Source organism: Drosophila biarmipes, chromosome 3R (genome assembly GCF_025231255.1).
Source record: "Drosophila biarmipes strain raj3 chromosome 3R, RU_DBia_V1.1, whole genome shotgun sequence".
NCBI lineage: Eukaryota > Metazoa > Arthropoda > Insecta > Diptera > Drosophilidae > Drosophila > Drosophila biarmipes.
Window position 1 is genome coordinate 11,441,673 of NC_066616.1, and position 27,194 is coordinate 11,468,866.

General features: G+C 43.9%; 1 protein-coding gene across 1 annotated transcript; it reads right to left on the minus strand.

Moving 5' to 3' along the window:
* LOC108031589 (protein kibra) lies at nucleotides 1–26,988 on the minus strand. Its single transcript, XM_017105158.3, has 9 exons — nucleotides 26,111–26,988; nucleotides 5,239–5,537; nucleotides 3,309–4,944; nucleotides 3,062–3,242; nucleotides 2,606–2,999; nucleotides 2,228–2,539; nucleotides 1,986–2,106; nucleotides 1,716–1,925; nucleotides 1–1,657 (listed from the first exon to the last, which is right to left on the minus strand). Exons 1-9 carry the CDS (start codon nucleotides 26,380–26,382, stop codon nucleotides 1,189–1,191), a joined length of 3,894 nt encoding a protein of 1,297 aa, XP_016960647.1. The 5' UTR covers nucleotides 26,383–26,988; the 3' UTR covers nucleotides 1–1,188.
* Between the last annotated feature and the right edge of the window lie 206 nt (nucleotides 26,989–27,194).

A 27,194-nucleotide genomic window follows, 5' to 3' on the forward strand; every position in this document is an offset into this window, starting at 1 on the left:
TTCAGTTATGTCAGTATTTTTTTGATTGTTTATTGCACAATTACAATATACAGGTTCACTTTCATATAATTTATTACAACTAAAATTACTATGGTATAGAAAAAATATGTATGCGGGCTCTGATTCAGTTTGTTGGTACTACTCGCTAGATTTTGGGTCGGGCCTGGGCTTTGGGCTTTAGGGGCTGGGTTCGAGTGGGTCTGGTTAGTGAAAACATAAACAACAGCAACGCTTGCACTGAGCCTGGAAAACTGCACGTGCAAAGCTGAACTAAACTAGAGCTGTGGGTAATTTCATTTCTTTTCTTTTCATACGAACGCAGTGCGCCACGGCAAAGTTTCAAAGTCAACAGTTTTAACAGGTTCGCTTTGGAAAGCATAACAAGGTCTCATTTCATAGTTTATCTCTTTTTATGCGCTTTTCAATGGTGGCATTGTCGGGGGGTTAGGGGCGCTCTTAAAGCTAACATAGTGACGATTATCTAATATGGTACATTCACTTTTTTTGTGTTGTTTCATTTTTTTGCATAGGATTTTTTTATAAAAAAAATTACAGTATAAGAATTCGTATTGAGCTTAACAAAAACGCAAGCTAACTAACCTAACCGATTGGATTCGAGCGCTACACCGACCGATCCATCAATATAATAAATATTTCACGTTCTCTCCTCACGTTTTGTGTATATGTGGCTTGGGGTAATCGAAGCGGTATAACTATTCCTAGATGCGTATAAAAATATTCATAAACATTCGTATAATTTTGCTCAAGTCTTAAGAATACAGTTGGTTTCAATATGAATTTGAAGGCATTGAACGCACAATGTGCGCGTTATGGTTTGATTTCTCTTTTTGGGTCGGGCAAATTGTTTTGGGGCGTTGGGTTTGGTGGTTTGTATCTCTTAGTTGCTCTTATATGGTCATCAGTGGGGGTCAATTTGTACAACTGACTATGGTTTTATGAAGGGCTAGGCGGCTTCTTGGCTAATCTAATTACAGTATAGGGCTTAGGTCTAGTAGATATATCATTTCTAGCGTGGTCCGACGTTCTCTCACGTTCACGTTCTCTATAAGGCACAGATATTTGTTACATCAGTTGTTTATACACATAAATACTTGTTGCTTAGTGAAAATAAATACTACATTAATTACAAAAATGTACAGCGAAGATGGGGGGTTGTGGCGGAAGGGGCTACACCTCCACGCCGTAGTTGCGGTCCACCACGTAGTCGAAGCGCTGTTGCTCGGCATCGTTGGATGCGACTGGCTTAGCCTCAGGATTGGCAGCGGGAGTAGCTACATGGGTGGCAGCAGGAGTAGCCACAGGAGTGGCAGCGGGAGTAACTGTAGGAGTGGCAGCAGGAGTAGCAACGGGAGTAGCTACAGGATTGGCAGCTGGAGCGGGAGTAGGTGCTGGTACCTTGGGCACTGCCCCACTGGCGGCTCTGTGGTGGTGCTCACTGAGATTCTTGTTTCGGTTGCTGCTGGCCACCAACGCCGTGTTGATGGCGATTGCCGTCTCAGCTGAATTGTAGAACTCATCCTCGTCCTCTTCCTCCTCCTCCTCTTCCTCTTCGATGGGATCGGCCTCCGGCAAGGTAAATTCACTGGGCAACTCGGGCACCGACAGTCCCTTGCGAGTGAAGAAGGTGATCTTCTCCCTGTAAACATCGACATTTAACAAAGTTTCTTAATGGGCTTAATCCAATTATGACTTACTTGAACGACACCAGATCGGGACAGCCCTTGGGCACCTTGGTCTTGCGCAGCTTGTGGATCTCTTTGGCGGTCTTCATCAGCAGCTTCTGCAGTTGGCGCTCCTCTGGGCATTTGGCAGGATCGGCGCGAGCCACCAGGCGCTGGAACTCCTCGTTCTCAATGGCCCAGGCGGCCACGAGGGGATCCTTGTTCTCACAGGCCTTCTGCAAACTGTTGGATAAACAAGCAATTAATAAATGGATCTTTAAGTAGGGATTAAATTGCACTTACACTTCTTTAAGGTTCTGCAGCTTGGCAATTTGATCGTTGAGGAAGTAGAGCTTGCTGTGCTGGGCCTGCAGATCCAGCTCCAAGTCCAAACTGGTGCGGGGTATGTGAGTATGATGCAGTTCTGAAATAAAAAATCAATTAGGAACCTTTTTACAAATTTTAGCCTTTGTGTACGCTTTCTTGGTTTTAGAACCAATTTTTTTTGTATTTAATTCATAATGAATAATATTTGCTGGACTTACTTGTGACTGACTTGGGCGCTTTGGTGTGGAAGCGCAGGGATCGTCGCTCGGCGGCGCCTCGTTGGAAGGTGTGCGGCGCTAGGCCGCAGTGCATCGCGGAGTCGGAGTCGCTGCGATTGAGTCGGCAGTTATAGCGATTCTTGCTGACCGCCGCTGAGGGAGTGAAGGTCTGGGATCGCTTCACTGGCCTGTCGTCCATCAGCTGCGATTGCCCACGGGATTTCTCCGGCAGGAAAGCGCGCTCAGTGTTGGTCTCCTTGTCGGCGAACTCCTGCTTCATGTTCTGCAGATAGGCATCCAGCATGCCGCTTGCTGTTGTATAAAATCAAAGAAATATTAAACAAAATATTTGGTTGACCATAATTCGTTTGAACTTACAGTTCATTAGGCCAACATCGCTGACGAGCTGCTTGTCATCCAACTCCTCCTCTTCATCGTCATCATCATCGTCGCTGCACTCTGGCTCATTCAGTGGTCCCAGCTCCAGCAATTCAGCGGCAATTTGCTCCTGAAGCTCCATGCAAGGCGCCTGGTTTCTGGTCAGTGTGGACGTCTGGGAGGAGGTAATGGTGGACTCGTCCGAAGACTCCTCCCGGTTGTTGCCACTGGCTGGGGCATTACTGGCGGCAACGGCAGCTGCTGCTGCTGCGGCACTGGTGGAGGGAATGTCCAGGGATTCAAAGCTGGGAATGAACTTGGAGCTCAGCACGTTGTACCACTTCAATGTGGAATCCTCTGGGTTAAACTCGGCCATGCTGATCTGCACAGTGCCCTGCAATGCGAAGAAACTCACGTTAGATATTTCCAAATGAAAAGTTATATAGGGGTACGTACAATAATCTCCTCCTTTTGCCCGGTCATGGTGACCACTGTCACCTGCAGGCTCTTGGTGAGCAGCTTGTCCAGCGTGATGGGCACGGCGAATGTGTCATTAAAGACAGGCTTCTGGAAATCGCTCAGTGCCTTGGTCCTAATGGAGGTCAGCGAATTCGGCAGCAACGCAGCACGTAGATACCTGTTAAGTAATCAAGTATGAGTATGAGCATTTCCTAGGTAGATTCTATAACGCTTCTACACTTACACTTGCGAGTTGTCCGCCGAGGCAGTCCAAAGTGCCAGCAGATTGTTGGCCCGCTCCAGAGACACGACGAGCACTCCTTCCTGCTTCAGATACTTCAAGCCAATCTGGACTTGGGCCAGTTCCTTGCGCGGCAGATGAGCACGCGAAGCCTCAAAGACGCCGGAATCGCCGGCCACGGACTCATTGCTGACCGCCGCCGAAACGGATCGAGTATTGGAGGTGGAGGAGGATCGGCTGAGCATCTCCTGCGGCAGATCCAGCAGCGAGGGCTTCTCCGAAATGGGGGAGAGAGGGGCAGCAGCCAAGTTGAGCGGCGTGCCCATGTTCAGCTTCTGCAGTTTGGCCTCCAGCATCATGCAGTCGAGCACAGTGGAGTCCAGGTCGTAGGGACGTGCTCTCACCCCGGAAATCGGCACTGGGGGCGGGGCTGTGTAGGCGGGCGGCGCGGGCAGAGCATTGGCATAGGTGGGCTCCTCTTTGAGGACCTGTGGCGCCTGATCCGCTCCCGGATTATACTTCATCGGCGAGGCGGGCGGCGTTTCCATGGAGAGGCTGCTTCTAGGCGAAAGCGTGACCTCCGTGGATTGCTGCTGCTGCTGCTGAAGGACAGGATGGACGGGATGCAGGCGCTGCTGCTGGTGCTGCTGGAACAATCTCTGCGAGCGACGCCTTAGATCGACCACGTCAATGGGCGAGTCCACGGCAAAGGGATCGATGTAAATGTCGGTGAAACTCAGGGCACTCTTGCTGCTGGCCGTGGACAGGGAGCCCAGACTGCTGCCACTGCTGATGGAGAAGGTGCTCTCCGAGGAGAAGGACTTTAGTCGCTCCTCGAGCAGCTTGGTGGACTTGAGGGCCTCCTGCAGCTTGTCCAGCAGCAGCTGCTTCTCCTCGTGGAAGCGCAGCCGGTTGGCCACACACGTGTTGTTCGCCTCGTAGGCCTCCTTGAGGTCTTCCTCCAGCTTGTGGCGCGTCTGCTGGATCACCCGCTTCTCCTCCTCGCTGCGCGACTTGAGCGAAATGCTGTTCAGATCGTTCAGCAGCTTCTCCTTCTCCTGGATGAGCAGGATGCGATCCTTGTCCGACTCCAGCTGGCCGGGCTCTATGCGCTCCACGTGGTCGGCCAGCTGTTGCTGCAGCTTCTTGATGTGCTTTCGCCACTCGGCGTACTGCAACTTGGTCTTGGCCATCTCCGCAAAGCGGGCTCCTCCGTTCAGGTTGTCCCCCGATGATCCGCACAGATCCGTCTGGCTGGCCACGCACACGCGGTCGAAGGGCGAGGCTAGGTCGGCGTTCTCCTCGCTGATCTGCTGGCGACTCAGCTCGTTCTTGATCTGCACCAGACTGCGCATCAGCTCCTCGCGCACCTTCTCGCCGGAGACCAGCGACTTGTGCACCTTGAGCATCTCCTCGCGAATCGCCTGGACCTCTGCGATGTCGTAGCAGCCGTTCTCCCGGGCATTGATCTTCTCGCCCACCGAGTACAGCGTGTTCATGCCGCGCTCCGTGTAGGATATATCATTGGTAATGTGGGTCAGCTCTTGCTTCAGCTGGTGGACGCGCTCCCTGGCCAACATCAGGTCGGCCCTCAGCAGTTCCGGATCGTGCCGGCTCATCGAGCTGGAGGAAGAACACACTGGAAGGGGAAAACAGAGGGTTTCATTCAATTGCATGTAAGGGGAGACTGAGTTTTCAGAATAATAGCACTTCTTTGTAGATTTATGGCTAAATTTTGTGATATTATCTAGAGAAAACATTTATTTTGATTACGACTTGGAAAATAGGGTTTAAGCAATGGGATCTAGCCAGACTTGTTAGGTAATATGGAAAAAAGAAAATCAAAACCATTAAAAAATGGTTCTTGGTGTAAGATTTCTTTGGGGCTCTATTACTTCGACCTTATAAGGATGGTAAGCTAATAGATACTTACGACTGCTTCGACTGGCGGCCAGCTTCAGATGGTTATACTCCTCCTGGGCCCAGAGAAGTCGCTGCTGCTTGACATCGAACATCTCCCGCTTGTTCTCCAGCTGATCCTGCGCCGCCGACAGATAGTCACTCAGCATCCGCTCCTGGACACTCTTCCACTCCTGGCGCGGGTCCTCCAGCTGGGTGCTCTGCGCCAGGTGGTTGATGTAGTAGGGCCCAATGTTCGGGTCGTAGGACTCCTCCCAGCCCACGGGCAACTCATCGCCCACACAGTCCTCGAAGGTCTGCGGCTTTGTGTAGCTGCAAAGATGTAGTAAATGGGAGGATAAATTAGTAATAGTTCCAAAAAGATGTAGAAAGATGTACATGAATGTTATGGCTAAAACAAAAGTTCCCTTAGATGTATCTCAAAGCTTTCCCACGCCAGTTAGAGCTTGGAATTCGATAAGATTAGCCGGCATTTCCTGTGTGCATTTTGGGTAAAAGTGGGCAAATGTCTCTGGCTGTCGAGAGTGTCGCAGAAATACCAATTTTACCGCAGCCATGCGGCGGAATGTCTGCGATCTGTTTGCTGTTGCCAAATGCGAAATACCTCTAATCTTATCGATGCCATATTCCGCGCATAGTGCGGCTGGCTGAGAAGCAAAACAAAAAGTAAAAACGGCGGAAAAAAGAAGGCCCAAAGCCGAAAACGCCAACTGATGACGATGACAAGACGACGTCGTCCTCCTTCTGTTTGTTTGCGAAACTCAATTTCAATATCAGGCAACAGCATTTTCGCATTCCAACGATAATTGCTAATCGCGGTGGATTGATTGCTGAGACATACGCACGGTCCCCCCAATTGCGTATATAAATGGTATTTTTGTTTTTCATTAGGCCTCGGCGAACTGTTAATTAATCATTGCTTTGGAATTCGCACAGCCATTAAGAAGCTCCCGCAGAATATACACACAGATAATAAAATCTGCGCCATATGCGATAGATAGCCGGGGCAGTGCGTTTCGTGGCTGTAAATCGTTTTATGGCATGCAGTTCAACGAACGATATGCGGCGCTGATGATGATTGAAGATCACCTGTCTACTGGTACATAAAACTATAAACCATTTGATTGCACCACCCCGTGTCATCGAAATATCACTTATTCTCTATTGATTAAAAGCCAACGGCCTTGTCATTGTTTACTGCGTACTTATGGCCAGAAAACAAATAGAAATACTATTACGTATACGCACTGGGTGGCTATAATCTACAATATCAACCTGAGTCATTAGCCTGAATCAGCTGTCAGATATAATAAATGGTTGGGCCAATATTATGGTTTCGAAACGCACTGTGCGGCCATCGCATATATTAGATGTGTTTACAGACACCCAGATTGCAGTTGGCATTTTCTGAGAATATCTGGCCACGAGCCTTCTGCCTGCTGTTTGCTGTTTGCCTTTTTAGACATATTTTTCGGCTCGGCTGTTTTATCCGGAATCGAGTGTTGACGCAGCCATTGAAAATAAAATTAGCGCAGCTGGGACTAACAATCGATTTTGTTTATGATTGACTGGAATACCGCGATGTCTAAACGAAAACAAACTGAAAACGAAATCGAACGCTGACTAAGATGGATTTTGTGGCAAATTCCTGACTTTGAATTTGCACTGCAAACAGCATTTCGATCATAAATAAGGCGAGATAGTGGGTTCCATAATGGGTCTAAACAGTTGTTAATCTGCGGTTATATTTGGCTTGATTTGTAGAATAAACATCGCAAAAATTCCCATATAATCAAGTGATTATCTTATATTGCCATCGATGACGTCCGAAGAACTGACTTTGAAAACATTCTACGAGTTAAGTGTTTCAAGGCTTATCTCTACCATAGGTAGATATTTAGGTAGATGTCACGTTTCTTGGTGAAAGTGTGACAAAATGCAGATACTAAATACCTGCACTCAACCTTAGACCGAGCATAAATTGCTTATTTCCTGTTAATTAACAATTCTCTATTGGCCCTTTTAGGGGTACACTTTCCTATAGGCGAAACTCCCGTGTGAACGTGCACTTGGACAGGGACTCCCATTAATATTAAAGAGTCATTGGCGACAGCTTGCCGCTGATATAGTATGTACACCTCCATGCACGCCAGTGTATTTGCTGCAGTTGATTGAATTAAACGCACGCCTTTAATAAACGGAACAAGGTTCATCCACTTTGCACTCGAAGCTCCCAAGCAAAACAAAAGAAAAGTGACACAAAAACACACCGAATGGTGGGCAGAAAAATATAAAAACTATAGATACCGAGCATGAATAAATAAAGTGATACTGATACACAAATGCAGCCGGAGACATGTGCCAGTCTCTCCACAGAGACGGGTCCAAAGCTCCACATTTGACACACAAAACGAACCAAACCGATCTCACGATCGCCAAAGACAATCGGCAGCGAAAAATACATGACTTTGACTCGGCGACGCTGATTTTTGATGTCGTCGTGTATTGTGGCCCGTCGATGTCAACAACTCGGGGGTTTCATAATTGTAAATCAACAACATTTTCGTATTTAGTTTTTAGCCAACTCTTTGTTTTTCCTGCCGTTTGTAAGCCAAGTTAAGTAAATGGCACAGTTTGCCAGCTTGCACTGCCAACGGCCTTTGATTGCTTCTAAGAAAACGCGCTGGATAAGTAACAAGAAGCAAGTATTAGAAAAATAATATTATCCAAAGTAAGTTTTCTATGTTCACTGATATTCTTCTCTTCATCTTTTACTGGGTTCCTATTTACTATTTTTACTATTTTTATTTACTATTTTTAGTATAGTCTAGAATCTTTCAAAATAAGTTTTCTTTGAAACAACATTTGATTTTTTTCTTTCTATCTTTTTTACTAGGTTCCATAAATTATATAATTTGGTACTTCCTGTGTTATTTTTCTATCTATCTTCTATTGGGTTCCCATAGCTTTCCTACGTTCCTTGACATATTTCCATCAATCTTTTATTGGGCCCCTATCTCTCTCTCTCAACACCTTATATAATTAGGTCTTATGGTCTTAGTTCTGAAATGCAAATCCCCGCATCAGATAAAATTACTGTCTTCCCCAAGGAAAGACCATTCATTGGGGGACATAAAATTCCCCGAACCTTTGAGAACGGCTTACCCTGTCATTTAATCAGAAGCTCCCCTTTCGGCAGACAGGTGTCAAGTGCGGCTGTGAGTGAGTGGCAATTAAGTTCGGTAAACGGCTGCCGTTTTTATGGGCCTTTAATTAACTCAATAAGAAAATCGTATGCAAATTTTGATGGGCTTTCCATTAGCGCTTGACCCCGGAGACATCATCGATGTCTCGACGATACAACCACCTCCAGAACCAGACCCCAGTCGAACCCCCTCCCGTAAATCGAACGGAAAAATCAATGAAAAGCGAGGCGAGTGGGCGGGGCACGGGTTACCAAGTAATAGGGCTTCATTGGCACTTTTGCAGATGCTGGCGAAAATGGGGGGAAAAGGGGAAGGCAGCCAGTCAGCCGGGCTAACGAGCGACTAACGACTTGTTGGCCTTTTAGCAGTTTACTCGAAACTGACTCCAGCCCACATTAAACGTAACGTTTGGTTTCTGATATGCATGTGTGGCATGTGGAAACAGCTTGGGGTAAATTTGAGCAGTCATATAAAGGATTTATTAGAAACAGCTCCACAGAAAATTTGTACCCTTAAACTTAGGAAAACCAAATTACCAAGTCATCAGAAAGTTAGGAATAGTTATATAGTTAAATACTGAAAGATTTGGCATAGCCATTATACTGAAAAATACTTATATTGTAGTATATACTAAAAGTATACTAGCCAAAGGAAAGATTTGACATATGTATTATATAAAAAATACTAATATTAAAGTATATACTAAAAGTATACTAGCTCAAGGTAGCTCAAGAATATACTTAGGTAAAGAAATTTATAATAATATTTAAATAATACTAATATTTGACTTGAGCTAAAGAACGCGTAATTTTCGGTTTAAAAAGAAGGCCTATTTTCTTGGCCGCTCCTGTGGGCGCACCAAGAAACGTGTCCGCCGAAAGAGCGGACAAGAAATCTGCATAAATTAAATTATATTGTAAACAAAATATTTATGGCGCGGCGACGCAGCGTCGACCAAGCGCTGTAATAAATTCGCGCTTTAAAAAAAAATAAAACAAGTCGCAGGGGTGGGGGAAAAATGGGGAAAAACAAGTTTCGGACCAAAAATATTTCAGCATGAATTTCGGTGTCACAATATGAGTGAAACATGGGCATGGCATGGCCCAGTCGAGGGGAAAATGAAAATAAAAAATAAAATAAAAACTACAACGAAGACGATGGCGATGGTGATGGCGAGGGGCCAGCAAAGTTGTCATTAGGGGCACTTAAGTTAACTGCACACAGATACTACGCACACACACCTAGGAGCGCACATCAACCATATTATTTAACTGTTCACGTCGAGTTTTATGCTAATTCGCGGCCATAACCAGTAAGAAATGGTCTGCGGAGTCGACCACTTGATGACCAATAAACAGCAAATCAAAAATGTTTCATTGGGGGATTTGTTTTTGCCTAATAAAGAGCGCAGAAAATCCAGTGCTTTATAGTTGGTCAATTACTTTAATCTGCAAGACTTTTAATGGTACTTAAGCTTATAAACCTGTAGTTCTTATCTCAGCTTGGCATAATGTTTCTATCTATTCCGCTTAAAGCTATCTTAAGTGTGCATATCTGCAAAACATTTCATTCCATTTACTTTAATCTTTAATGCTCCAAGCCCCCTAACCCATTAATATTTTCTTCTTCATAGCTCTAAATCTTATCTCAGCTCTTAAGTTCGCCATCCAAGTTCCGTATTAGAGGTCTTCAACCATGGATCGCAAGTTGGCATTCCTATCTATCTATCAGTTTAAATTCTCTTTTCCAAATTGATTCCTTTGAAATAGGCTTTAATGAATTCACCCGGGGAGAATCTCACAAATTAACCGGCCATTCATTGCGAGCCAGCGAGATCATTTAGCAATTCAAATCGAGGCCTGCGTCAATCAAGTCGGTCTGTGGTATAAATGATCATGTCCGAAATAAGCATAATATTAGGCAGACGAGCAACAGAAAATAACAAAAAACGGGCCCAATTCCACTTGGAGCACTCTGAAAGCGAGTCACGTAGCCCCGCCGTCGGATTTACTCTATTTCAATTATTTCGCTCTGGCGGAACTGAGACATCGAACACGCAAGTGGAGCCGCAAGTGTTCCGGTTTATATTCGAGCTCCGAGTGGTTTGGGAAATTAATGTCAAGTTGATGTATGCAAGAATCGTATAATCTCCACGTTATAACCCAATTTGATCGGACTGGCCGGGCGCAGAGCGGAGCGGCCAAACATCACCTTGACATACCTATCTCGGAAATACTATACGCTTTTATTACGGGCTATGCTCTGGGGAATGAGGAACCAACACCCCCCGCTGCTGGCGGTTGTGAAATAGTTTTACAGCCCCGGGGTACAGTGCGTTTCAGAACGACGGGCCATATAAAGGGGCTTGTGATTCAGCGAAAGATAATACACACTCAAAGGTCGAGCGATTAACTTATCGGATAAATCAGTTGGCCTAGGTCACTTTGAAAAGCACTTATCGAACTAGATTATGGGATATTCCTATAGAGCTTGTTTTGTTTTTAACTCTATAGGATGCATATGTGAAGTCTAATGAGTTTAGTATTATAATTTATTGAGTAACGTCGATTAATGAAGGCGGCAGTTATCGAGATGTTATCGAAGGTTAGTTATCGAATGAGAGAAGTATCTCAGCACTTGGGTTCCCAAATGGTGTAAGGTTCAGTGACTATAAATGAGTGTGTCAGAAAGTATATCTCCAGAATTTAAATTCTAATCTTTCCCAAGAGTACAGCCCTGTTCATTATATAACACCTCAACCTAAGATATAACCAGGTTACCTCCCAAAGTTTAGGGAACCAGAACTATTTATAGTGCTAGGTACACACCACAAATCAAACCCATGATCGCTATCTGGCAGATGCCTCAGACCAGATTCATTGTGGAAAACAATGTTTAATTATAATCGCTCACATTATTTGCTGTAAAATTATTTGCCCTGCTTCTGGCGGCGATGTCGGCTGGGTTCCATTATCTGTCCGCGTCGAGAGCGTTGACAAATATTTTCGAGCTTAATCAAATTACGCTATAAAGGTCGTACGTCGTACGTCGTTTTATCTTATCGCCGTGTGTTCGTTGTCGTTTGCTGTTGCTGTTGCTGTGCGTTGCCTTCTTTTCCATTTAGCCAGAGGCTCCAAGTGCTGTTGGCTGAGACTTGCGAGTGGAAAAGCGGCGCATATTAGCTGCATTTCCTGTTCGCATCTCGTCTATCTCACACTTCCACTTCCTTCCGGCGCGATAAAAAGCGGAAACCACTTTAATGTCCCTCCCCAGCTGGTGTGAAGCTTATCAAATGCATTTTTATGGCCCGTCTCTATGCATATTTCGAATATTTTCGACAGAAAGACAAAAACCCGAGAGAAAAAGTCAATGAACTGCGCATGCGTCGAGCCAAGATAAGACGAGGGTTTTCTGTTTCTACTTTTTTTTGGGGACGGCCTATCTAGGAAAGTGTTTTACAATCTGACCAATGGGATGCACGGATTTCGGGTGTTTTTCAGCCCACTCGGCGGCTCGGCAAGTGGGTGTCAATTACGGACTTGGGACTTTGGAATCCGGAATGTGGAATGTGGAGACCTCAGAGACCCAGACCTCGGGGCCCCATTCTTCGGATGCGAGTGGCGTGGGCCGATCTGCCATTAGTCACAGCGAGGAAACATGACGGCCCAGAAGAACTTATCCATCTTCAAAGCCCCCCAAAAAATACACAAATCTCTTGGTTCGCTCTGGGTTTGGTTCGGCTCTGCGCCGTCTTTCACATTTCGAAATCACAAAATGTCTGCCATAAATTCCAAAGTGAACAATTGAAATAAATTTTTGCGCCATGAGCACGCCGACTGCATACAAATGAACTATTAAAAAATTCATAGAACCTATACACGGACATAAACAAACAGACAATGCCCAGTAAGTGTATGCAAAGAGTGCCCACTTGGCCGCTCATGGCAAAATCCAAAAATCCAAAGCCAAAGCAAAATAAACTTAAATTGAAATTTATGATTTTTAATGACCTGTTGACGGGCGTTTGCGTTTGCCTTCGGTCCGCATTCTATTTGCGGCCACTGTAATTGCCAAAACTCGAAAGCTAAATGGCAGAAGCAAAGTTCACCGAGTTGTACAAACCCCATTTTTTATCAGAACCCAGAACCCAGCTTGTATTTACCCAAAAATCTATTTTCGTATTATCTGCACAATCAACTGAAAAATAGGCCTGTTATCACAATCGAATTTCCCTATCAGAACTTAAGAATTCTTTCTTTTCAATTAGGTAGATTAAACTTTTCCATTCAGTTGTATTTATTGACCTCATACGAATAGATTAAATCACCTATCAAAATACCTCCTGTTATCGGAACTTGAATGGTGAATCAGATATCAATGAATGAAAAATGTTAATAACAAAATCACGCGATCGTTTTGGCTTTAATCAGCAGTGGAGAGAAATGGAAGAATCTGTTCTGTAATACTTCGGCCTAAAAATGAATTTAAATTTCGATTTTCGGGAAATATGCAGACGGTATTCAATACGTCAACAAAAATTCTCGGTATGCGCATTATAAAAGATTTAAATACGACACGACAAGTCGGAAACATTTCTCTCGCCCACATGGAACATGCCAAAATGTTTTCAACCGATCCTAACTTATATGCTCACGAAAATTCCTACTAATTTTGAGTGTGTGTTGGGAACCTTGGCAGCGTCAAGAACAAATACAAAGTTTGTTTTGCTTTCGTTTTTGGCTTATGGCTTTTGCATTTTTCTCTTATTTTGTTTTTGGTAAGCTTTTCAGACTTCAAAGTGTCCACCTGTGCATTTTTCTTGGCCTGACATTAGTCGGTTCCGGGAACCGCCGAAGTAGATGCATGGCCAAGAACCCCGAGACGGAGATACTTTGGAGCCCCTTTGTTTTTATACTCCTCTCTTTCGCTTTTTTCCTTTCTCGAAGACGAATGCAACTGCAGAGTTAAGTTGAAGTTGGCTTGGCTAATAGCCGTAAGCCATCTCGTGTTTGTTACTTTTCATGTGTGAGTAGTAGTTGTTGGCCCCTCGATCGCGGTTGTACACTCTGTCATTAACAAAACAACTGTTGCGACCTTCACATACCAGAGCAACCAAGCGACTGTGCGACTGTGCGCCAAGCGAGGCGAGATCGCATATGTCTGTATCCCCTGTGTATATATTACAGCTCGCTTCAGCATAGTAGAAAAGGTGATCGATATTTAAATGCACTTGGGAGGGCAGTTCTACTGATCAAAATATTTGAGGGGATGGTATAGTTAGCAATAGATATCACACATCTTATGCCAAAGTAAGTATAGATTGTTAAAAGATTAGAAATAGATGTATTATGTCGAATATAACCCATTTCAAAGGCATTTTAACTGCAATTTTGAACGGCACTGTATCGTACAGATCGTTCACATACACATATCGAATATATTGAAATAATAAGGCGAAAAATCCGACTGCAAAACGTGAATGCGAACGCGAACGCAAAACGCGAGCTGAACGACGTCAACGTCTCCGCCTCGAAATTATATTCGCCCGATCGTCATACTCGTGGGTATCGTATCTGATAGAATTTAGCCCGCAATAATGCAGCAGAGCAGGGGCAGTTCCCTGCCCGTCCCCCCGGACCCTGCCCCTACCCATTCCTACGCCCCATGCCCCACAGCCATTCCCATTTCATTCCATTCCGTACGATACCATGCCATTCCATTGTGCTGGGGCCCCGCATTCCAGACACGGGGTCGTGTGTGTGCGAATTGAACCCAGAATACTGGGAATATGTGCCTGGGCACATGCACTCACTTACACATCTGGATCTGGGATGGGGGGATCGGAGTGCAGTGGGGTGGCTGGGGGGTTTTGATGGGAATTTCGTACATTTCCATGGTAAAATGCTAATGCCCTGCACCCTTTAATTGTGGGAGCGAGCCCAACAAAGGAATAAGCTTGTCAAGATCAAGTAAAAAGGTAGCATTTCGTTTTATGGATTAGCATGAAAACTGCATAAAGGCAGTCCAGCGGTTATATATTGGTTTTATGGAATTTTCTTCGTTCCTGGGAAAAGTTCCTCTCTGTTATTTCATTTTTATTCAACCTTATAGATCACAACATACATATGTGTATCACCAACTGGGGCAAGAGACTTTTTCGTTCGCATTTGGCAGACACTTTGGCGATCCACAAATACACAGGATTTCTCTATAAGATTCATAAAAGAAATTCAAATATTTCCGTGGAAAAATTCTAAAAGCATAAGAAGCCTTGCCAAGATCAACAAATGCGCCTCCTGCCGAGCACTTGTACGGATTTACTTGCGGCTATTTCATAATTAATTACAGACAAATGGGCTAAAAAGAATCTCTAGATTTTCACCTACGAAGCCAATTGGCTTGCGCAGACACTTTGGCAATTTTTTGGCCAAATAAATGTGTACATTGTACATATTTTTATAAATAGGTACGCGTATTCCCCTGGTCCCTGCAGACAGTTTGGGAATTCACATCACGGCCAAAATTATTTCAAATATTTATTCATTATTTCTTCTCGCTTTTGTTTCGCTTTACATGCCGTGCGGCGGCAGCAACACGAAAATACTTTTCAACGTTGTCTACAAATAATAATAATGAGCCGAATGAAAGCTGGCCCGAAAGAGATGGAATGCGCAAAAATGCCGCATGTCAAATGGGCCAATTAACATTTCTGTTATTTGCCGCATTTATTTTTGTTGCCTTCTTTTCATACATCGTCGTGTTTCGCCTTTTGTTTTATAAATAAATATGCTTTTGTTTAAGATTTTGTGTTGTTTCTGTGCCGTCGTCGGGTTGGTCTGGTCTTTATTGTTGGAGTATGCAAAAATGTAGCCAAATTTGTTGTTCGCTGTTATTTTTGACGCCGGGCCATTAAATAAATTATGCATGCACCCCACCCTTCTTCCCGGCATCGCGCCTCTTCATACTTCTCCTAATGTGCCATAACAATAATTTCTATATAAATCCGTTCGAAACGAAACGAAACAAATTCCAAGATATCTTTTTCTGGCATTTTCGGTTCGGTTCGGTGCGGATCAGTTTGTTTGTTTATCTCTCGGCGCAGAGATATTCACATGGCAGGTCCAATTCCGATTCCGATGGCAAAAGAACTTGAAAGATTTCCAACTTTATGGTAAGCGCTCGTGGCATACCATGGAATTTTAGTCCGCCTGTTGTTGCCTTTGGACGCGGCTGGCCATAACCGATTGGCTTTTATTGATTAAAGAATGTTTCGTATTTTTTGTTTGTGGGTCGTTCTGCGGTTTTGCGTTCTAATGTTGCTGTGCGCAAAAATATGGCGGTCAGGGTCGGCTCGTAAAGATTGGTGAAACGAAAATATAATAAAAACGGTTTCAGGACAAGTTTTTGCTATCTTTAAGATACAATTTGAAGAGTTTGATGCTATACTTCAAGTACACTTTGTATTGCAAAATTTTAAAGAGAAATCAATTTTATTTCAGTGCATTTGGACTTTTAATTATTTAAATTTAATTAAAGAAGCTAAATATTTTGAGTTTTGTGAGTTTATTGCCTTACAACCAGGACACCGCAAGTAAAAACACTCTTTACAGCTGCCAACAAGTTTTGGTTATCTTTCAGATGCATTTGCATAATGTTATTAAAAGATACTTACCGAGTTCTGGCGCGTGTTTCAAGACCAATAAGGAAAAACACGAAAAATGCGGCGTGTGTATGTATGTGTTGTTAGCGGTTGGCCGTTGGCATTATATAAGCCAATTCAGACACTCTTGTTGTTCTTGGCAGCGACAAATACAAATCGTACAAAATATTTATTAGCGGCAGCAGATGCGCAACTGCGTGAGCGTGTGCGTGTGTATCTAGGAATGCGTGTATGTGATCATTTACTGCGAGGCAAACAAATAAACAAACATGCATAAATAACTCGTTGCAGTTGCAATGGTTGTTGCTGTTGCCGTTGTTGTTGCCGTTGTTGTTGCTGTTGCTGTTTGCTGCGATGTTGCTGTTGCCTCCAGCAAGGCGAGCGAAAGAGATGGGTGTCTCAAGGGAGAGAGAGAGACAGACGGCCACAGCGAGAGCGAGCGGGATAGCTGCGGCTCAGGAATGCGGTTTTGACAAGTTCTTCTAAAATTGTACGGGCAACTTTGCTATTTACGCTATGAAACAACAACAATAGCAACGGCAGCAACAACAACAGCCACACGGCGAGAGAGCACAGCAATGTGTGCGAAGGAGCACGGAAAGCAGAACATGAAAAAATACCAACAACACAAGATGGTTGTTGCGATCGCTGCGCGCGAGAGCGGGACGGCAAGAGAGCTGGGGGCAACAGCTAGCAACAACAACCACGAATGCAGCAATAACAACATTACACTAAAAAAAGTTAAAGGGCATGTGTATAATGATAGTTCAAATTCTTCAGTTCCATTTAGTATTTATTACAAACTTAGTAGTATACGCATTTTTGAGCAGAGTAGTTGTCAAATGCGGGTCTGCAACACTTAAAATTGGTAATTGTTTCTTTTGAAAGTTCAAAATTGAAATAGACGATGTTAAAGAGATATTGTCTAATGGGAATTAAATCAAACTAGAGGTAAACAAAAACATATTTTATATGATGGCTATTATCATCAGATGTATTATACAAAGTGTTCCATTAAATAAATCATTAAATGTTCTTTACAATTTCGTAGTTATAGGTAAGTTTTGAGTTCGAGATTTCTCGCAGTGCACATACAGCCAGAGCGGCAACAAACTATGCAGCAATGTCGACGTCGCTGTTGCAGTTGCTGATGCAGTCGCAGTCGCTAGTTGAACGAACGATCGAAATGGGCGGGGGGCGGACGAGGGGGCGTTGGGTTGGTGGGTTGTTGGGTATGGGTTGTATGGGCTGGGGTTGTTGGGAATGCCAGAAGAGTGCGGCCAAGTAAATGCATTTTGTGCTTGGAAATAGGCTGACGACGACAACAACAACAGCAGCAAGAGCGCAGGCAACTGCAGCGATAGTTGTTGCTGTCGGAAAATATTTCAAAGTTGCTGTGAACTCGCAACAGCGGCAGCGGCACCAATTGAATGCAATTTGCTTGTGTTTGTGTGTTTGAGTGTGCATGCATTTATTAAAGCAATGCGCGCATTGCCTTAAATGCCAAAGCTACTACGAATGTATGTATCAAAGCATTACATGCGTACACTGTAAGAAATACAAGGAAATTAATAAATATTTTTAGATGTCTGAAGTATTTTTCCAAAAAACAGAAACGGGCCACCATTTAAATATGGAAATATTAGTGTTTAGTGTAGAATATAAACCACATAAATATATTTCAAAGCAATATTTAAGTAAAGTAAGGGAATGTCAAACTTTCCTTATATTTTCCCAATTCGCATTAAAAAACCCCACAGATACATCTGCTTTTTTCCAGTGTACATATGTATCTATGTAAGCTACGCCCTGCTTTTTGTATTTGGCAAACATTCCATTCCGCGTGCTGTTGCTGTTGCAGCCAGGCCGCGCAACATGCAGCCCATAAAAATGTTCTTATTTATGTACATATTTTGCCGGGCCAGGCGATGCTTGATGCAATCGCCGAGATGCAAGTTGCATGTGGCGAGAGCAGGAGGCAAAGCCAGTTGCTTTGACATGAATGTCAGCTTTGCGCATTTAAGCAGTTTAATCAACATTTTTCAGGCCCCACTCGCTCGCTCTGCAGCGACTTAAATTGCGCTATCCCGCTTTTTTGAGCCGGTTCTCGTTGGCCAGGCCATATCCCATATATCCCATGTGCAATGTGCATCCTATGTGCCAGCAGTACTTGCATCAGAGTATCTCGCAAACTAGAGATGGGCGTGTGACAAAGATACTCTCGTATCTCGTATATATCCACACTCGCAGCTGGAGCAGAAAAAAATAAAAAAATAAGGATTTGCGAAAATAAAAAAACACGCTCTTTTTCGCGCACATTCCTTCGAGCGGCGTCAGAATGCGATTGCATATCGGAAAGCTCTTTCGCCCTGACCCACAAACCAATAAATTCCAGCTTAAATATCCCAAGAATGCGCCGAGTCGAACAAAAAGAATCGGGCAAACGAGCGAATGAATTATGCGCTGTGGTAAACATTTTGACAGCAAACGCAGCACACACACACGAAGCACAAAAAACCAAAACCAAGAGATACTTCGCAAAAGATACAGCCAGACATACAGATACAGATACATTTTTAAGTGGCATCCCAGGAATGCCGATATACAGCTAAAGTCCACATATGGCCAACGCGGCCTCTCTTTCCCACCAACACGCTCCCGTTCTGCCTGCCTTATCACTTCATTAGGCCATAAATTCGACAACAAAACGAAATTCCACAGTTGAACGAACAGCAGCAAACAACTTGAACACCTACGAGATACACAGTTACCGATTCAGATACATTCCGCAGCCACGGCCACACGGATCCCCCTCCCCACCATGTTAATTATGCTCCTCCTGCAGTCGCTGCATCGCATCGCATCCGAAAGATACAAAAAAAAGAAAAGAAATGTGAGGAAAAACGAAACAGAAAGAGCAGAAACAAGGCAGCCAGGCCACTTCAACACTACGAAGTTCATATACTCTAACAAAGTGATCATGTTTATGTTACAAAACATATGAGATCCTTCCAAAATTGTTCTCCTAACAAAACAAACTTCCTAAAGAATTCGCGTTTTGCCAACTTTTATATATTAATACTATGTAATATCTCAACAGCGTAAGAATCCCTCTGCAAAAGAGTATCCAGATGACAGACGAGACCAAAACAACGCGTGCGCCTGCGCAGAAGCCATCAGCTTCATCATCGCACAGCCCCCCGCAGATTCATCTGCATCTCCTCCCTTCTGGGGCAGACTTTAAGAATATGTTATGCGCACTCAAATGGCATTCGGAAAGTGCTACTGAAAAATAATACAAAAGTTTTGTTCGTGCAGTCAACAAAAGGGCCCCAGAGTCGGGGATGGAGTTGAAATCCCCGGCTTAGGACCGGGCCTCCTATGGAATGTCTGCACTCTGTTTATGGGTCCGTGTGTTTGTGTGGCTGCCTTGTACGCTGGATTTCTGGTTAGGCCATAAAGTATTTAGTCATGGCAGCTCTCGGAACAGCTGATTACAGCGACTGGGCATTGTCCACACAGCGAGCGTGTCCAGTGCCTGATTAGGGCAATTAATTGCCAGCGATTAAATCGAGAAAGGGGATGAGTGCCCTGCCCCTTCAGATCTTGGCATTTCATGGGAAAGTGTTTTCGAATAGCAGATCAAAGATTAAAGTCTTATGAAAAACCCCCTTCAGGGGTATCTACTGTACCGAGAACAGCTGCAATTTTCAAGAAGCTGAAGTTGAATAAAAACACATGCTCAGGGCATGGAATAAATGCCTGCTTCGTCCTTGGTCAGGCCACAGTGGCGTTTTAAAAAGGGATCTTCTGGTTTTAGAGCACTACAAATATCAAACTAGGGAACTAGGGAATTTTATAATAATAATCGGAATGTTTGAAGTGCTTAGGAGAACTCTATTTTAATTTTAAATGGGACATTCCATACCCCAATCTGCTTCAAAAATCAGGCAGACTCGAAACACAAAAAGTATCTGACTGCCATTTATCTTGAGTGTGCACATTCCTGGGCCTGTATTTTTATTTCGTTTCGTTTCATTTCACTTGCTTTATTATTTTCCACAGCCGCATGCACTGGCACTCGTACATGGAGGAAAATTGCTACCTTTGCACAGATTCAGATTTTTCGAACGGACTACGAAATACTTATGTACCTTGTACATATGTACATACACATCACGATCACACAAGAGCCAGCTCAGCATATGGCAAAATCCGACCAGACGACGACGATCGGATTGGCATGCAGACGAGTGCAGAAGCAAAATTAGCGAATAAAAACAAAAACCGACGTAATAAAACAAAAAACAACCAAGAAAATAAAAATAAGCGAAATGCCTGCGGATCGCGCGTGCAGGCAGCCAGCTCGAAATCCAAAGCCAGGCCATAGCCACAGCCACTGCCACAGCCAAATCCAAATCCAAATCGGAATCCCAATTCCGAGCCACAACCTCGGCCAGTAATAACCAGACCAAAGAGCCACCAGAATCGCAGCCCTATCCACGTCTCCTCGACAGAAAAAAACCGAAAAACAAAACTGGAAAACTGAAAAATCGCCAACAATCGCCGGGCGTAGAGTAACTTAATTTTCTGCTCACGTCTGCAGTTTCTGTAAGTGAAAAATTGTTCAGCTGCGCGAATGACAGCTGAATTATTATAAATCGATATGCTGGCCACTTGGAGATTCACGAGGAAAAATGGCAAAAAATGGGGGCTAGTCCGAGGCAGAGTCACAATCACAGGGCCTAAGGTGCGATACACCGTGAGAATAATCAAGTGATCAGGTCAGGGAGTTTAAGGTACTTAGGCAACAAGTTACCTATAAGGAGATTACATTAAAACTAATGTATAACACATGAAGAATTTTTCATTTTCTGCAGTCCTCTCAAAACCTTTATCCCCTTACTAAACCTTAAGACATGATATACAACTAATAAAAAATAGAGCTCCATTACTTCCTCTTTTACTTATAAGCTTAATTTATAATAAGATAATATAGATATCGACGGTTTATTCTAATTTCATTTTGTGTATAATAAAAGTTGATGGTTAACTTTTTATAGTAAAGATTCATACTGGATTTCCGCCTGCAAAAAGACGAACCCTTGGCTTGTTTCCCCCGGCCATCCCCTGCTACCCTCTTAATTAGCACATGTTGAAAAGGAAATCATTATGCTTGATAAAAATCACAAGTGTTGATTGCTGAAGAACGTCGCCGCTGACATGCAACAAGTGCGAGACAGGAAAAGTCGTTGCAGATCCGTCGTTGTCGTCGTCGTAGTAGTAGTTGTTGCTGCTGGAAGTTGTTGTCGTTGGCTGGAAGTTGTTGCCACTTTTTAGATGGCAGTTGGTGGCAAGTTGCTGCGGCAGCGGCAGCGGCTTTGGTGGAAAAACAGACGCTAAAATGGGCAAAACATGCGGTGCGAGGAGCGACTAAAGTTCGCTTATGTATCTGTCAGATACATTATGTGCCCATGTGCCTATCTGCGGCCAGCGAGTGTCGCTGTTGCAGTTGCAGTTGCAGTCGCTGTTGCTGCTGCTGCTGCGGATCGCAAGTGCAAAAGAAAATATTTTTGAACGCTTTGGGCCGCGCATACAGCAAACTAGAAAATGTTGCTGCTGGCAAAGCCGCGCGTTGCATTCATGCGCGTAATCAAATTGTAATCACGGCTTCGACTTGGACTGCAGCAGGGAGCAGCAGCAACAGCAGCAGTCGCAACAGCAACACTGCAACAACTGCAGCAGCAGCACTGCAACACTAGCAACAACAATTTCTTCCCTGTTGTTGCTGTTGTTAAGTGGAAATACTTGTTGCACAAATGCAATCCATGCTGCTGCTGTTGTTGCCTGTTGCCGCTGCTGTGTATCTGCATCTGTTGGCCGCGTACAGTGGCCATTGCCTAAGTGCAACTGCTGTTTAATTACAAATTTGAAATTGTACCATATGTGCACAAATAAACAGCAGATCAATTAATATTTTCATTAGTTTTATCCTCTTTACAAGTGAATAATATCAAATTGATACATTATAAAATGAAAAAAATATGTATCAGATACATCAATTATAATATTATATTAATCAGGCTCATATCCTATCGTATATATTTTCTTATTAATCTTAACTATAACTTATGAATGATTAAACCCCAAGTTGTTCTCTTGACTTATTAAACAAGCTTTTGTTGTTTTTAGGTTACCAAGCGTTTACAAATGTATTCCACACTGATTGGCAATCTTTTGACATTGTTTGTGCGGCAATTATCACTGTAGGTGCAGCAGCAAACGGCAATTGCATCTGCATTCTTTCCACTTTTCTTGCTGCCGCTGTTGTTGCTGCATTGCCTTGTGCAATTTATTAAATGAAAAATGCCGTTTTGCAGCTTTCCAAGTTGCTATACATGTACAGGCCAGCGCATATAGGTAGATATGTATGCATTTATATATATAGATAGATGGGTACGTATCTAAATACACACTCGCACATGTGCTGGCATCTTTCGCTGCAAAAGCCAAATTGAATTTTATGCAAATTTTTAGCTCGTTTTGACTCGGATAGAAATCGCCACATCTAATGCATAATGCCTGGCAGCACACGCATGCACGCCTCTCCCCAGTCCTATTTTTCTTCATTTTTTCCAGCTCTTGTTTCGATCGCCTGATTTGCGTTCGTTATGCAATTGGTCGATCCAGCGATCCATCGGGCCAACCGCTCGGTTGTCCGCTCTCGAATTAAAATTCCACAGGTGGAATTAGAACGCTACAATCTGGTCGAGAGTGGAGTACACGGAGGGAAATGCAGCTCATTGTGCTTATAAATCAAATAAGTTTGGCCTACTACATTAATGAGTTCAAGCCCCATAGCAGTTCGAAGAATTGCACTCCCAGATATAAAAGTATCTACGGTATATTAATGCGAAATGTAGCTTTAAAACCTGAAACAAAAAAGTTCCTGTATTTTAACACCACATTACATTTTTTCCGGTGCACCTATCTCTTTTTTATTATAATTTTTGAGCTACCGATCGGATGCAGATACTCCAAGTACAGCCCCCGCCGCTGGCGCCACACTGTCCGACTTATGACAGCGATCGTTAGGCGCTTTCGCTAGGCCTTTTTGGCGGCGATTTGAGTTTATGTAAAACAAACGAGTTCGAGTCACTATCTCAAGTGGTAGCCAACCGACTTTGTAGCTATTTTATACTTTGTTTTTTTCCTGTGCTTTTTGGGATCCTATGAATAGATCGAAAAACTGTCACCAAACACGTTTTGTGTCCAAAAACGCACACAAAAAATATTCCACTGTGTCGCCGCCTCGTTTGTGGCTAAACAATTGGCCAAAAATATGAGAAAATAAAGAAGAAGTCGGCGGTGGCGGCGGCGAAAAAATGCCAAATCGCATGGCCAAGTCAAGTCGTTGTTAACTTTTGTTTATCCAAAAAAAACAAGAGAGGCAACAGCAGCAAAAATCACAAAAAATACCGCCCATTGAAATGCTGTGCAAACAAGTGAAACATTTATTAAGTCAAACACGCGGTGTATTGGAAATTCCATGGGATTTGTCATGAATTTCGGAATGAATAACTTGAAACATTCATCCGAGCAATGGGATTTACCAGCTTTGAGTTCTTGAACATTATGTTTGGGTCATTAAAGCGGACATTTCAGTTCTGCAAACATTCTCGGATAATTTTAGAAAACCTTTGAGAATATGGGCTAAGCAATTATCGGTACAATTTCAAGGGTATCGATAATTCGACCTCGCATACTCGAATTGGAATAGATATTTATTTTTTCTGTGATTTCGGTTGGCTGTGCTCGAAACGTGGCGAGGCCTTTAAAGGCCGCCCGAGGCCTGGCTCGCTTCGCTTTATTGTAGAAATTTATTTATGGTTTATTGGAATTTTTGCGCGCTACCGGCAGCAATTTTTAAAATTCAATAGCAACGCGTGTTGGAATCGTTGGATCGATCGACAGACAGCCAGAGAGGTGGCGAAAAAGCGTAAATAATTATGCTTAAAGTACCAACAAAGGGGTAAAGTTATAACGCTGGGGAATGTGGAGCCGAAACGGGGAAATGTATTGAAAAGATGTTGAAATGTTTTGCTATACATTGGAAAAATAATAAATAATAACAATAATAAGATCATCCCTTCAGAACATTGTTAGGGAACCACATAGATCACCTAGAAAATGGGTCAATTAGGTTGTAACGACGCGCTTGAGGCCCTGAACATCCTTCAGATTCAAGATGCCTATAACCCTGAAATCGGAACGCACATAGATCGCTGCTTTGTGTGCCCACTGGCAGACATTCCTACGACATGTGTGCATATACAATCTACTCGATGCATAACCCTAGCAAATGCGCAGATGTTTCGTTTCGTTTTCAAAGGCGGGCGGAGGAGAATGCTGAAATTCCACAACGCTGAATTCAGTGAAACATTTTCAACAATGTCCATGCAATTTGAAACAAACAAAGGGAATGTTTGTGTTAATTGAAAGCGTGAAGCGCACACAGCCTCAAACGAGCTGAAACAATAAGGCGAGCAAAGATGGAAATGCACAGCGAGAAAATGTGACATAAAACGATGATCGGTTCACGGAACATCTTGCAGTGAAAATCCGAAAGAAAAACGGCTATAAATCACTTTTCATATAAGAAGATACTTTTTCTCGCCGTGAAACCCGAAAGATTGAACTGAGCGAGAGGGCGAAGAATTTCGGAAATCAATTATTTCGAAACTGCAAAAATTCCTACGTACATTTTGCAATTGTTTATGGGCAGAGCGAGCGACGGAGGGGGAGAGTGTGGGGCAGGGGCCGGCCAGCGAGTGCGAGCGAGAGGCGAGACGAAAAATGTGAGCGAACGGCACAGTAAAATGTATCTATGAGATACATGGCCTGATCGCAGCTCTCTCGCTCGCCCTCTCTCCCCCTCTCCCTCGCACCCATTACGTATGAGTTTGTTGGTTTTGTTTTCCTTTATTTTTTGCAGATCATTCGCCGAGCTTTATTTAACTTTTGCTCTCTCGTTTTCCCGTCCCCACTTTTTTCTTGTCTTTGCCTTTACAATTCATTTTTTGTTTGTTGCCACTCTCAGCTCAGTTCAGTTATATTTGGAGTCTTAATCATCGAATCGGAATGTTTACTCCAAGTTTTTTCCCCGTTCCGTTTTCGTTTTGTTTTGCCTGCTGCTGCCGCTGTTGCCTTGTTTAAAATATGTAATTTATTTCGCTGCTGCCCCTGCCCGCCTGGTCTTTTTGTTTTTGTTTCCTCTTGCCCCCACCGAGCGCATTCCTTCGCACACACAGCCCCAGTCACACTCGCACACACACGACACACAGCTGCAGCACGCACCTTTTCTTTCCGGTTCAAGAGCGCTTCGGATCGGAATTTATATGGGTTTTTTCAGCTTGTTTGCCCAAGCTTCCTGAATCGGCTCACTGCCGCTCTCTCACCTGGGCTCCTCACTTTTGTGAGCAAAAAGGGGACATCTTAAGATTGAGCTAAATGAAAACATTAATCCTTTGTTTTGTGGGTTTTTCGGACACTCACAAGGCGCCATGCTCCAAGATCTTTAAAAAGTATCTTTATGCTTTTTAAAAGTAACTATTAAAGATGCCGTTATTGCTCAACTTTATAAAGATACCAAAAAGGTGCGGAATTATTATAAAAATAAAATGTACCTATTGTAAAATGGAAATCAGAGAACAATTATTTAAGATACGTTCTTATGGATACTGTCTGTGCTAGTATAGTTTGTCACACCACCTCTTAGTGCACATCCACAACCATAGTTTGATGATACTGTAACTATTTACTGGTGTTTCTGTTGTGCATTTTGAGTAGTCAGCTGGATCTAACAGTTAGTAATTCGGACCTTACAAACTGTTTGAAGCTGATCTTCAGATAGAATTTACTGCTTATTTCCCCTATAAGATTGATCTGGGATTTGTTTTGGAACCCCCTCCCTCTGGCACCCTGGTTTCCCTAGTTGCCAATTCCTCCGGCACACTCACCAGTCTCTGGGGTCCAGCCAGGTGGTCTTCTTGTTGATGTGGTCTATGTAGTAGGTCTTGCCGTCGAAATCCTTGGCAATGTCCCAGCCCTCGGGAAGTGGGAAGTCGCTGTGGTGTTGTTGCTGCTGCTGCTGATGATGATGATGGTGGTGCTGCTGCTGCTGGTGATGCGCGTGTTGCTGCTGCTGCTGCTGGTGGTGGGGGTGAGGTCGCAGGTGGTGGGGAGGCAGGTGGGGCTGCGATTGCGAAGCGGTTTGCTGCAGATTCGGCATTGTGCGCCGTTTTTTCTCTCTGTGTACTTGGGAGTCTGAGAAAACTTTGTTTTACCTTTCAGCCGTCGCGACGCGCGTTTTTCTTTCTTTCTTTTTGCTATCTGCTTCAGCTTCTTTTTCGGGGGGTTTCTCTTTGCGCTGTTTACATTAGCAAAGACATTTCATTCCGTTTCTTTACTCCGGCGATAATGGAGACACTCACACACTGGCACACCACGGACACACTCACACGCGCGCAGGGAGAGAGCGGAGAGCGGAGAGCGCGGGCGCTCTCAATTATTTATTTATTTTTTTCGTAACTGCATTCCATTCCAGCACAAACACACGCACATAGGGAGAGATAGAGATGGCTGGCCACAAGCGCACGATCACTGCTCACAGTCGCTGCTGCCTCTTCTTTCCATCGCCCGCTGTAATCGTTTGGCTCCTTTTCTGCTTTCGCCCAATTGAAACTAATTAGCGGGGAATTAACTCCCCCTTTGCCCTATTAGTCGGTCACCACGATAACCCGATTTTTGGTTCAGAAAAAAATATGTGCTTCGGTTCCGGAATACCTCGGGGCAGCGGAGTAGCGCGCTTGATAACCGTCCGATTTGAGTTTGGAATTTGTTTTGGATGATCTAGAGGTGGCGGAACGCCGATGGGGGCATCGATAGTCGACGGTTGCTCTGGTTTCGATGTCGTGACTATCGATATTTCGCCCATCACGGAGGAACGGTTGGGACTTGGACCAGTGTGAAAATCCGATTTCCTTAGAGCATGCACATTCAAAATTCAAATATAGCCGCAATTTAATAAGGTATTCCGTCTTT